Here is a 13,080-nt window from a genome sequence, read left to right as displayed (position 1 = left end):
AGAAAGAATCTCCAGCAGACCCCCCACTGAGCGTGGAGCTGGATGCAGGGCTCGATCACATGACCCTGAGATCATGACTTGAGCCAGAATCAAGAATCAGCCACTTCACTGACTGAGACACCCAGGCGCCCTCTCACTGAATTATTTTATTTGTTTGTTTTTTCTTTTCTTTAAGGATTTTGTTTATGTATTTGACAGAGAGAGAGCACAAGCAGGTGGAGCTGCAGAGAGAGGGAGAAGCAGGCTCCCCACTGAGCAGGGAGCCCGATGTGGGGCTCGATCCCAGGACCCTGGGATCATGACCTGAGCTGAAGGCAGCCGCTTAAACAACTGAGCCACCCAGGCGCCCCTCATTGAATTATTTTAAAATGAATCCCAGACATCGTATAATTTTGTCTCTAAATATTTTAGTATGTATCCCTACTATACAAAGATTCTTTTTTTTTCTGCTATAGCCATAATATCATTGTCACATCTAATGATGTTATCAGAAATTCCTTAATATCATCAAACTTCTACACTTGTTTATATTTCCCTGACTTTCCTCTCCTCTCTTCTTCATCTCATTCTCTTGGATGATGTTTTACAGTTGGTTTATTTGAATGAGGATACAAATAAGATCAACTCATTTATTTGGTTGATTTGTCTCTTTAGTCTATAAGTTCCCCTTTCTTCTTTTCATCTTGTCATTTTTTCATTGAAGAAGTTGGGTCATTTATCTTATACGACTTCCCACATTCTGGATTTTTTCTTATTGCAGCCACATGGTACAGTTTAATGAGTTTCTTCTTCATCTCCTGTATACGTTGGTAGAGCTAGAGGATCAGATTCTGCTTGAACTTCTTCTTAAGAGAATACATCACAGGTGATGTATACTCCAGTCTTATTGCAGCTCATCAGGACCACGTGATATCTGATTGTCTCTCTTTTGGTGGCATTAAGATTTGTAGATGGCTGCAGGTGTTATCAGTCTTATCCATCTCTTACCCATTTCTTCATCAGCCTTTCAACTAGGAGTTTATCAGCCATTGGTAATCATTGCCTAGATTCATTATTTCATCTAGTTGCAAAGTCATGATAATTTAATTCCATTCATCCTTCTTTTCCTTGCATGTATTAGCTGAAATTAAAAACAATTTTCTTTCACCAACTGTTTGGTTACCCTGAAGTACAAAGAATTTGTACAAGAAAGACAAGATATTTACTAGTTTTCAGAATAATGAGTTGGTCTCTTAGTATTCTCCAAAGATGATTAGTGGGATTTTCATTTCACTGTTGCTATGAACAATGGATTTTGATATCTTTGATATGTTTCAATTCTTTGCAGTCATTATTCTTCTTGATGCTTAAATGATCCCATCTTTGGCCGATGGGAGCCTTTTTTAAGTTGAATCTTGTAATCTTTTGTTACAAGCCCAGGAGTGTTTGATATCTTCCTTGCTATCTGGTATGACAAGATGTTCCAGGCTCAATTTACACATTTCCTGTCCCAGATCCAGAATTAGCCATTTATCTAAGGCACCGGGGTTTCTTTTAATGGGAAATAGGAAAGAAAACAATCTGGGATCTAGGAGTGCTCATTAGTCATTTTTTCCAGGCTCTTCCAGTGGATAATGTTAGGATATGTATATATGAAAAACATAGTGAATTCATAGTGATATTTCCAATTCAAAGTTAGGATTATAAGATTTTTATATAACGTCTCTGATTTTTGTATTGTTTTTCTTTTACACCCAAAGTCTTGATTCCTAATCATATTAATATAATTACTACTTGCTTTATCCTACAATATGTACTAGTATCAAAATAATGATACCAATATTAATAACTACATTAATAACTACAATCTAATTACTGAGAATAAGTTAGGATTTCTATTTATCCCACTAGGGATATAGAGTTAAATGACCTCAAGAGTTAAACGTTTTCAAGTCATTTGGAAAAAACTTCACTAAGTTGATACTCAGCTTTCTTTGTTTTGTTTTTCTTTTGATTTCTAGATTTAAGAATCCTTCTTTGGGCTAAATACAAGAAGGGGGAGGGAGCCAATAAAAAGAAGTGCTCCTGGGTTTCTGTCAGAATGAAAAGAAAATGTTACATAGAAAGCACACTATACACCACAGGATCTACGGGAATGTAAAGCGCCGGTTACTGTGATTATTTCTCTGCAGCAAAGACCATCTTCACTCCCAGATAGAGGATGCTATCGGCTAAATCGTCCAGAGCTCACCTGGCCCCTGACTCAGGGTTGATTACTAGCCACTGGGGCCCCATCATCTCATTTGGCCATTTGACCTCTCCATGTCTCAGGGTCCTTATATGTAAGATGGTGATGAATTAGAAAACTAACCTCACAGATTTTCTGTGAAGATTAAAGGAAAATGTGCATTCTATTATATATTTTTCTTCTTCCCTTTCCCGCTTCCATCAGAGAAGCTGTGTGGGGAATTGGGACCATTAAGAAGATGGCGACCAAGCAGACGGAGCCAGTCACCATCATTAGCCTTCGGAAGCTGAGACTGGAGACCCCAGAGACCCAGCCAAAAGGTAAGATGATCGTGGAAGCCTCGGACCCTCAAGCTGCTTCTTAATTTCCCCCTGTATTTACTAGTTTTTTTATAATAATGAATTGGTTTCCCAACATCTTTCTCTTCATTATTAGTGAGCAATTGTCCACATACATTCCCTTCCCACAGAGGCTATTCCTCTCACTCTGCCCTTCCTTGTTAGAATCAAAGACATTCACCGTGGAAGATGCCGTGGAGACCATTGGATTTGGACGTTTCCACATTGCCCTTTTTCTGATCATGGGCAGCACTGGGGTGAGTGCTCTGTGGAGATCATTTGAATCTCTAAGGTGAATTCATTATTGGACACATAGAGTCTTCCCCTGACCTCCAGCTCTGGGATGTCCATTCAGGGAGGGGAATGAAAGGGAGCAGGAACCCTGTGAGGGGGTTAATTAAAAAATAAATTTCATCTACCTTTGGCAGGTATTTGGTTATGAGCATATAAATATCTGTGTCTTTATGTTCTGGGAATTCAGTATTCATTTAAAAAAATGGTTTAAATTTCTTCCTTCTCTGGGAGGAGAGGAGAAAACTAGTATCACTCTAAGTAAAATTAGACACATGGTCCTCAAATATTCTGTGCATAAGCATCGTATGGGACACCTGTTGTCATTACAGATTTCCAGAACCTTTAGGAGACACTAATGAAGGTTTGCTAGTTTGAGAAAAGAAGAGTGACAGCTCAGTCCCAGGGCTTTGACCAACAGTGGGACTGTCCCAAGAGACCACTGATGCTTCCTCTTTTTGTCATCGGTGCAGTGAGAATATGTTAGGAATATGATAGTGATAATGAGACAGAATGGAAAAACTGAGAGAAGTGGTAAACATGACAGTGGTTTAAGGTGGGACATAAAGAGAGCCAAGAGGACACTAGTGAGTAAATAACAGGGAGCCCTGCCCCTCGCCCTCAGCTAAATGGTATGAGAAAAAGAGTGATGTGAGCTGGTGGGAGCACTTGGCAAGTTCTGACGCAGGGCTCCAAAGCCTTGTGTTCTCAGGAGGCAGTCCAGGAATGGAGAGAAAAGTAAGACACATCCTGACCCTACTTTTATAATAACCAACTGTAATATAATTTAGAACATTTCTTCATCTATAAAGTAATGTCTCACCGAGGCTCCAAAATGTTAAGTTCCATATTACAAGGGACAAATGTGTGTGACTGGGGAGGGTTTTATCATGACTTTCAACCAGAACATCTCCACTTCTGTTTTACATATTTGGTTTCCAGTATGGTTTCATTACATGGTCCCCTTGGCTTAAACACTGTTAAACTCTCTGCATCTTTTACCTTCAAATATGTTGGGAACCCTGTCTTTTCTTCCATTATAGCCCTCTGGCAAGTGAAAAGAATATGCAGAATTTTTTTTACCTTCCCAAATCAACCAAACCACCTACACAAAGGGGGTGTATCTTTACTAGTTATTATCTGTATTAGAAAGATGGTGCTAGTGTACCCCCTTCCCAAAGGATGGGTATCACTTTTGTATAGGTAACCCCTGATGTCCATATCCAGATCCATGTCCCTGGAGATTGTATGTCTATTGCACATTTGCACTTGATGTTGTTGTGAAATAGCTTCTGGTCTTCTTTAAGTGTTTTATAAGCTGCTTCAGTTCTTCCCAACCCATCAGGTAGGAAGGGCTATTTACCAGGCCACTTCCTCCCTGTCAGACACACACACACACACACACACACACCTGTTTAATTGTATGTGGTGACCAAATCCCTTCCCTGGTTTTAGGATGGGCTGCACTGGATGAATCTTCTCATCAGAATAGGTGTGTTGACAGTGATGGGCATGGCTCCTCCTGGCCATGGTCTCTTAAGGTTCTTGGTCAGAGGCAGTGGGAGCAATAGCTGGGTCTCAGGGCCTCACATGACCAGGGTGTATGTAATAACATCACAACAGTGGAGCAGCCCCAGTCGGCGACCAGGCGTCCCGAATCCTGGTGTTCTCTGAGGTCTTCTGAGATCTTCTTATACGGTGCTGCTCCCCTGTGTCCCTCTCCCCTAAGGCTGTTATATCAGAGTGGGGCAGGGTCTTCTCCCTTATTGGCTTATTTTCTCCTAAGACCACTTGGAGGAGTAGAGTCCTGATTGATATTGACCCAACTGCTCCTCATTACTGAGAGAGAGAAGTTTAATAAATCAAACATCCTTCTGAGGTTGTCATGCCGTCTCTTATTCATTATACTTTTGGGGCTAAAACACACCAGCTATCTGAACTCTAAACATGAATAAAGTACTTTCCAAGAAGAGACAAACCTTTATGATATCTTTCCAATTCCCATATAGTAGCTAACACCACTATACTTTATTCGTCCCAGACCTTCGAGTTACAAATATAATATTTATATTATAAATAGTGTCTCCTAAAGATTCTGGAAATCTGTAATGACAACAGGTGTCCCATATGATTCTTATGCACAAAATATTTGAGGACGATGTGTCTAATTTTACTTAGAGTGATACTAGTTTTCTCCTCTCTTCCCATACAATACATAATCCACACAAATATCAATTCTTTTCTAGCATCTACATCTATAATACATAATCCACCCAAATATCAATTCTTTTCTAGCATCTACATCTTCCTTTCCCTGGGAGATAAACTCACCCTACAATGGATTACAAGATAGAGACAGAGGATAATATTCAAACTTCTTATTGAAAGAAGTATTTGGGAGCATAACTTACACTAGGTTTGCCAAATTGGCCTTCTTTCCTGGTGATGAACTCATTGCTTTGTACTTGCTGCTTTACTCTCTTCTAGTTTTCATGAAGCTTGCCTTCCAGCTCAGCTTCTTGAGATCAGAGACTATTTCACAAGTCCATTTGGAAAGGCTATGCCCTGAGACCTTCACAATGATGAGTATGAAGCCACAGAGCTAGGTTGATGTGGATGCTGGTAGTTAGGTCATCTGCTACCTAAGTGACTCCCCCAACACACACGCACATAACACCCTCACAGTGCTATAGTGCAAATACATGGGTCAGCAACATAGCAAATAAATATATGTCATAAATCTGTGGGAGTCCTCTCAAATTATTCAAACCATAAACATTATATCCACGAAAGCCAAAGTTCTACTATACGTCATTACCCAACTAGCAGTGTTGAGTGCGTACACTGTAGGTTCTCCCTCAATGCAGAGGGAAAGGAGATTCGGATTAGAAGAATGATGGACAGGCACGCATGGGAAGATTGATGAGAAACTAGCACTAAGACGTGGCGTTTCCCTCCTTCTTGAAGGTTGTCGAGGCCATGGAGATCATGTTAATAGCAGTCGTGTCTCCTGTCATCCGCTGTGAATGGCAGCTGGAGAATTGGCAGGTGGCTTTAGTGACCACGGTGAGTGCCTGCTTCGTGTGCTTTGAATGAACCAACTAAGAACCAGGGCTTCTGCTCCCCTTCCTCCATCCCACAGGGCTGAGAGCCAAAGGCTACCTCACTGCTTGGTGTGTTGCCTTCCAAAGCTCATGGGTTTACAGGCCCAAACTACCATTTGGGGTCTTTCTCTTTTTTTCTCTTTTCCTGTAAGGAGCACACCCTTGAATTGCTTCTTTTCTAGCCCCTAGCAAGAGACTAGAAGAGACAAATGCAAATCAGAGAGAGTAGCCCTTAAGTCATGGATTAGTTATGGTTTGAGTCAGAATGCAAATTAGTCGGACCATAGTGACTTATGCAATCACCAAATCACACTCACGGAATTGTATTGTGGTATGCATTCAACTTTTCTCGAAGATCGTTGTGAATAGCCTTATGAAGTGCACATCAAGTTTTGCTACAGAGTGGAATTAAGGATATTCTACAGCATTCTTTCAAAAGGTGTTCATTAAATACCCGTGAATCGCCAGCAGGCTTTGTGTGCATGCATGTGTGTTGGCAGGAGTACAAGCAGCTCCATGTTGCTTGAATAGAAAGTCAGGAAGAGGGAACAATGGGAGACAAGGCTGCAGAGACAGGTGGGCATCAGAAGCATCTTGGAGTCCATGCATGGACTCCATTCTGGAGACCACTGTGGGCCCCCACACCCCAACTTCGGTCAACATGCGCAAGCCCCCCAAGCACAATAAATTTGGCACAGATCTATATGACAGTTTTTCCAAATTACTCTTTTACGTAACAAAGATCAATTTCACCTAAACACATCATTGACTTCATAGTCATTATGTATTTCTAGTTAAATGGATATTGAAGTACACTTCCTATCATGCGGAGCTCTGGTAAAACTTTTAAAAAAAAAAATCTTAGAAGAGGCTCTTCATGCCTACAAATGTTGGAGGCTACACTGTGGTTGACAGGGAGCCATGAAGGGGCCTTAAGGAGAGACGTGGTCAGATTTCCAAGCGCCCTGAGGAGATAAGGTTGGAAGGTGGATACGTGAGCAGTAGTAAAGTGGCAGAGTGCACGGAGGCAAGGCAGTGTGTTCTGGAAGTATTTAAGAGGTCACATCAGCTGAGGAGGTGAAAGAAACAGAAGGTGAGGAGTGGAGAATTGATTTACTTGGGTATTGAAGCTGGTTTTCATGAGGGCAGGACTAAATAGGGAGAAATGCAATGAGACAGGTGCCAACATCCTCACCGAGAGGAGAGTATCAGGAGGCAGGGAGGCGGAGATGGGTGAAGGATGCAGAGTCAGTTGGCGGAGGCCTTGAAAGACAGTAAGGCCTTCTAAGAGAGTGAGAGTTACGGTCTGAAACTGGCCGTGGAGCATGCTGGAAGTTTTCCCCAGCCCCCTAGGCTTCTGGGGGTTATGGGCAGAGAGGAAGGGGTGTCCCCAGCTCTCACTCACTCACTGCCTTAACCAAACTTGACCTGGGAATTCTTATCTGTGTTGGGAACCGGGAACCTCCTCCTCCCCTAAGGAACCCATCTGAGTTCTCTTCTCAGATAACGTACGTTATCTGCCCAGTTGTGTTTCTCTCTGTGTCGTGGAGGCCAGGAAGCGTGGAGCCCGGTTTTGGACTCAATCCCAGCAGCAAATGTACAATCTGCTTATTTTCTGACATCCATTTCTCTCTTTAAAATCCCTTTATTAATTCTGTTGCACTTGTTCCTTTTTTAAAAAAAAAGTTCTGGGGCGCCTGGGTGGCTCAGTCGTTAAGCATCTGCCTTCGGCTCAGGTCATGGTCCCAGGGTCCTGGGATCGAGCCCCGCATCGGGCTCCCTGCTCCGCGGGAAGCCTGCTTCTCCCTCTCCCACTCCCCCTGCTTGTGTTCCCTCTCTCGCTGTGTCTCTCTCTGTCAAATAAACAAATAAAATCTTTAAAAAAATAAAAAAAGTTCTAACGCTTTTAGAAGAGGGAAGGGGTATAAATAAAAACAACTAAAGACCTTACCTGGGCTTGTAATGAAGTGACCCGGCCATTTTTCATTTTCTTCTACATATAAAAGACAGTTGCAGTTTGGAAAGCATTCCTTATCAACCCTGTACCTTTAGAGTGACCGCGGTAAGGATTCCGTGTAATTATAGCTGCACCACACCCCAGCGGGCTGGTGAATATGCATGTCTCTCTATTCCTGAGGATGTTGGGGCACCCAGCTGTGGTGTTTGCATCCGTCGCTCCCATGAAACTATGTTATATGATACACTTTCTATATTTACAAGTGACATTTCATCGGTTGCGTTTATGTTGTTTTCGGTGGCTCCTCCCTGATGTCACCTGTAACGCGACTTCCTTGTCAGGTGGGTCACGGCTCAGGAGACTTTTCTCTAGGGAATTCAAGTCACCCCAGATGTGCCCATGTCTTGCTCTGAGTTCCTGGCTGGCTACTGTCTTTTCGTGGCTGTCACCCTGGCTGTGAGTCCCATCCGGCTTTGGCAACCGCGCCCTGGGCTCACTGGCCACGGGCTTGCCAACGGGAGGGGCTCGGACTGATTCAGCCAAGAGGCCACATTTTGACCAACTCCCAGGCTCCCCATTCCCCAAGCCCAGTGCCACCTGCCATCTTCCGGACAACCTGGCCCAAGCAGTTGTTAACCTTGAGGACTGTGGATGAATTACAGTCCCTCACGTTTTGTGACTAAGAGCTGGCGCTGAAGAAACAAAACTTCATGTGGGGCGTAAAACAGAAATAGAAGAGTAATATTTATGCTCAAAATAAGTACCTGCAGAAAAAGCAGACCCTCCAAAGGGAGGGGGAGAGACAGAGAGAGAGAGTTTATGTCTTCCCTTCTGTGCGATTTCCCAAACAGGACTAGCAGTCACAAGTTTTGGGGTTCACGTAGGCATTGAGTCAAGGTTCGTACTCCAGACAGGCTTGATAATAAACAGCTCAGCCTTAGGAAAGTCATGTCTTTACACTGAATGGAAAGAAAACAGAAAGAAAAAAAAATCTGCCACTCATGGGCGAGAACAGAGTAAACTTTAAATTTGATCTTATTTGACTCTTTGCTTCACCTTTATTAATCATTTAATTGAGCTTAATCCAGGGGAAATTAAGTCTATTAACCCAACATAGCATCTCAATAAACAAAAGTATTTTAAATCCAAAGAGCCACTTTCCTCCCTACCCTGGGCAGTCTGTGATTGCTTCCTTTTAATCAAGTCTGGTCAAAACGAAAAAAAAAATGAGTTTACTTCTTTCCTTCTTGGAGGGAATTTGATAATTTCATAATAGAAATTGCTTAATTTCAGGGGCACCCAAATTTTGAGATTCACCAACTGATATGACTTTTTAATTTTTTTAAAAGATTTTTATTTATTTATTTGAGAGAGAGAATGAGATAGAGAGAGAGAGCATGAGAGGAGGGAGCATCAGAGGGAGAAGCAGACTCGCTGCTGAGCAGTGAGCCCGATGCAGGACTCGATCCTGGGACTCCAGGATCATGACCTGAGCCGAAGGCAGTCGCTTAGCCAACTGAGCCACCCAGGCGCCCCTGACTTTTTAATTTTTTTAAGATGTTTATATATCCATTTGAGAGAGAGAGAGAGAGCACAAGTGGGGAGTGGGGGTGGAGGGACTGAGGGAGAAGCAGACTCCCTGTGGGGCAGGGAGCCCGATGCGGGACTCGATCCCAGGACCTTAGGATCATGACCTGAGTGGCAGGTAGACACTTAATCAACTGAGCCATCCAGGCACCCTGATATGATTTTTTTTTTAATTGAGCGGCTGACATAGGGTTGACATTAAAAATATATATATTTGATAATTAAGCCTATTAGGAGATGAGAAAGAGGTAAAAAATCTTGCCATTGACTACCATCATCTTTCAAAAAAAAAAAAAAAAAGAGAGAGGGGCACATTCATATCAACAATCAGAAAGAAAATTATTCCAGAATAAAAAGAGCCCTTAATATTTAATAAATTTAGATTTATTCAAAACGTATCACATTGACCTTATTTTCACCATTTTTTTCTCAGGACTGATTAGATTTCATGATAGGGCAGCATCTGTCCCAAGCCTGGCATTTAGAAAACACTGGCTTCTTCCCTCCTCCCCTTCTATCCTGGAAAGCGCAGGGTAGAGGAATACCATGGCTTTGTTGTTTAAGAACAGATATGATGTGGTTTTTTCTTCTTCTTCTTCTAGTTCCCTGTGGAAGAAATGCGTTTGAGTCTTCCTTATGAAGAGTAAGGAAGGGGAAAAAAAAAAGAGAAAGCAAAGCAGTCAGCAGAGAGAAACAGTTCTCTTATTGAAAAAGTCTTAGAAATGCAAGCTAACACTTTTCCTTTGATTACCCTAGAGTCAATCAGTCAGAGATCTTAGTAGAAAGGAAAGCAAGTGAAGCTTGGAACTGCTTGAAAGAAGAAAAATAAGTAGCCTAAAGACATAGACATCAGATCGCCGCTCAGACTGAGTTAAAATGCTGGTATCATACCCAGGTTCTTGAATTTTATCAGTGTAGGATAAGCTGTTGTGAGAACAGGGGTGGAAAAGAAACAGATTTATATTAGTTTTGAAGAGTGTTTCTGTATGGGGGCTTGGCTTGGGTGTTTATTTAAAGTTTGTGTTTACCTGTAAAAACATAAAGGAAAATTGCTTCTAGGAGTCTCAACTTGTGGGTGGGATCAGGCAGGTCATGAATGAATAGAGGTGGTTTTTCTTTTTTAATTCTTAAAATGGAAATGCACAATTATACATCTGAGTAGAATGAGGCCAGGGCCATCATCTTGGATCAGAGGGAGATAAACTACCTGTTCCTCTGACCCCTGTTTCCACCTGGGGGCAGCCTCTCTACGTGTGGGGTGAACCGATGGGAAGCATCAGCCTCTGAAGCCCTGAACATGGGAACCAGACACAGGGGGGCTTTGTGAAGCTTCTACCCTTTGCACATTTCCAGTCAACTTTTCATGAAGATGAATGAATGGGAAATGCAGCTAATCAGCATATTCTAGAAAGCCTGCCTACTGGATCATTTTTTTCTCACTCCACCTCCAGATGGTGTTTTTTGGCTACATGATATTCAGCATCCTCTTTGGCCTACTTGCTGACAGATATGGCCGCTGGAAGGTAGGTTGGCCTTGAAGAATGATTTGGAATTTTCTTTTGTGATGATGTCACCCCTGCTTCTCTTTAATGGACATTTCTTTGTCTATAACCAAGATAGAAACAGGTGGAAGTGTCCTTCTCTGACACCACGTGCCAGAATTCCAGGCTTGGCTTCTTGCTTTCTCATCTTTTCCTGGGGTACCTGTCCTCACAGCAGGTCCCCGTCATCCAGGAACGGAATTGATGGGTGTGCACAGTCAGAAAATCTGAGAATGTAGAGGATGACACATAGAAACATAAGCAGCTTCACACAGTTTACTTTGGTGTAGCTTTGAAACTCAGCCACTTGCTCAAGGTCACGTATCTACTAAGGTTAGACAGTAAGATCTAAACCTATGTCTTCTGATTAGAAACCTGGGTCTCTCTCTCTCTTTTTTGCCCCCTCGTCTGGTTTCTGGTAGGGAAGGCCACTCTAATCATAAGCACAGGGGGGACAAGCACCAAAGGAAAATAATTATAGAATTGGCTGTATGTTTTGAAGTACACGAAGTAAATATCATAGACATTCATAAATTAATCTGAAAACACAAGTATGTCAAAAAAATGTAAAAAGCACAAGAAGACATTTTACAAAAAAATAAAAATGGTCAAGATATCTTGGAAAACATTTGATTGTGGGAGGAATCAAAAGGAAACAGAAGGTATGATTTTTGGGGTATCAAATCCATAAGGATTTTTTTCTTTTTTTTTTAGAGAAAGCTGCAAGTGTATAGACTTCATATTGGTATAGTTTTTCTGACCATTGGTTTGGCAGGATGGACCAAGAACCTTGAGAATACGCATTCTAGTCTGATCATTTTCTTTCCAGAAATCTAGCCCGATTAGACCATCAGAGAACCACAGAGATTTCTGTGCAGACATTGTCACAGTTGAGAAAACCTCAGCATTCAACCACAGGGAAAGGGTTTATGCATTATATTACATGCATTATAGTACATCTTTCCACTGGAATATTTTGTAGCCATTAAAAATACATTTTCCCTTTCAAGCAGGGAAAATAGGATAAAAACATGTTAATATGTCTTTTTTGAGGGGTTGGGAAGTCAAGCAAGATTTAAATATTTTTGTTTTCTCTTTTTCTTCCATATTCTCTTCTGTGAATTTGTATTATTCTTATGATTAGGGAAAACGCAAATACCTTAAATTTTCTCCTCATCCCATTCCAACACAACACTTCCCTGGGCTCCTAATGAGGGCAGGTTTTTGCATCCTGATTTACAAGTTTGGGCTCCGGTCACCTGTTAGGGTGGATGCAGCCTGGCAGTTTTGAAGAATGGTCTAAATTTGGAATGTCTGGACTTTCAGGCAATACAATGGCATAGACTGTGTTATTTGACGATTGTGAGAGATTGGTGAGGTCCCTGTAGAATTAGCTTCTCTGAGAAGCAAACATCTGGATGGAAATTAAAAATCACCTTCAGAAGTTAAATTTTCTCCCATTAACTTCTTCCACTGAGGCAGGTCCCTTTAATAAGTCTCCTTTTGTTGCTTCAGATTTTGCTCATCTCGTTCCTGTGGGGAGCCTACTTCTCCTTGCTGACGTCTTTCTCTCCGTCCTACGTCTGGTTTGTCTTCCTGCGGACAATGGTGGGCTGCGGTGTGTCTGGCCATGCACAAGGGTAAAGACTTCACCTAGAGGATGGTTGAGGGAGAGATGTACACACCACCAGATACTTACACATATGCTGTGGCTCATGGGCCAATTGCATCAACAAACTGTCAATGTATAAGACCTCACTTGTGCTAATTATTTTTTAGCTTTTTATTTATTTATTTATTTTTCTTGAAGTGACGGCTGCAAATTCCACTAGGAGCTATTTGCTCATCAAAATGATGTTTGATGGCGAGACTAGCAAGAGTGCACTAGAGGTGAATGTGTTTAAACTTTTTTTGTCCCTAAGGCTGCTCTTTATTTTGTGAGACTAAATGCTAAGCAAAAGTGCTGTGTGAGGTAGGTAACACAGTCTATTCATTGCTGGAGAATTTGTTGGAAAAGTTTAGTTTGATCAGAAGC

At 41.9% G+C, this 13,080-nt stretch overlaps 1 protein-coding gene across 1 annotated transcript in view; it reads left to right on the top strand.

The window, feature by feature from the left end:
* Positions 1–2,465: 2,465 nt before the first annotated feature.
* Positions 2,466–13,080, top strand: part of SVOPL (SVOP like) — a 69,592-nt gene continuing 58,977 nt past the window's right edge. The window contains exons 1-5 of the mRNA XM_028106354.2: positions 2,466–2,547; positions 2,731–2,822; positions 5,824–5,922; positions 10,956–11,027; positions 12,561–12,685. Coding sequence (XP_027962155.2) covers positions 2,466–2,547; positions 2,731–2,822; positions 5,824–5,922; positions 10,956–11,027; positions 12,561–12,685 — 470 coding nt within the window. The remainder of the gene's footprint in view (positions 2,548–2,730; positions 2,823–5,823; positions 5,923–10,955; positions 11,028–12,560; positions 12,686–13,080) is intronic.

The sequence above is a fragment of the Eumetopias jubatus genome, unplaced genomic scaffold (genome assembly GCF_037043125.1).
Source record: "Eumetopias jubatus isolate StellerSeaLion01/CBP00866 unplaced genomic scaffold, mEumJub1_p1.0 scaffold_14, whole genome shotgun sequence".
Taxonomy (NCBI): Eukaryota; Metazoa; Chordata; class Mammalia; order Carnivora; family Otariidae; genus Eumetopias; species Eumetopias jubatus.
This window is presented reverse-complemented; position numbering and strand designations above follow the sequence as displayed.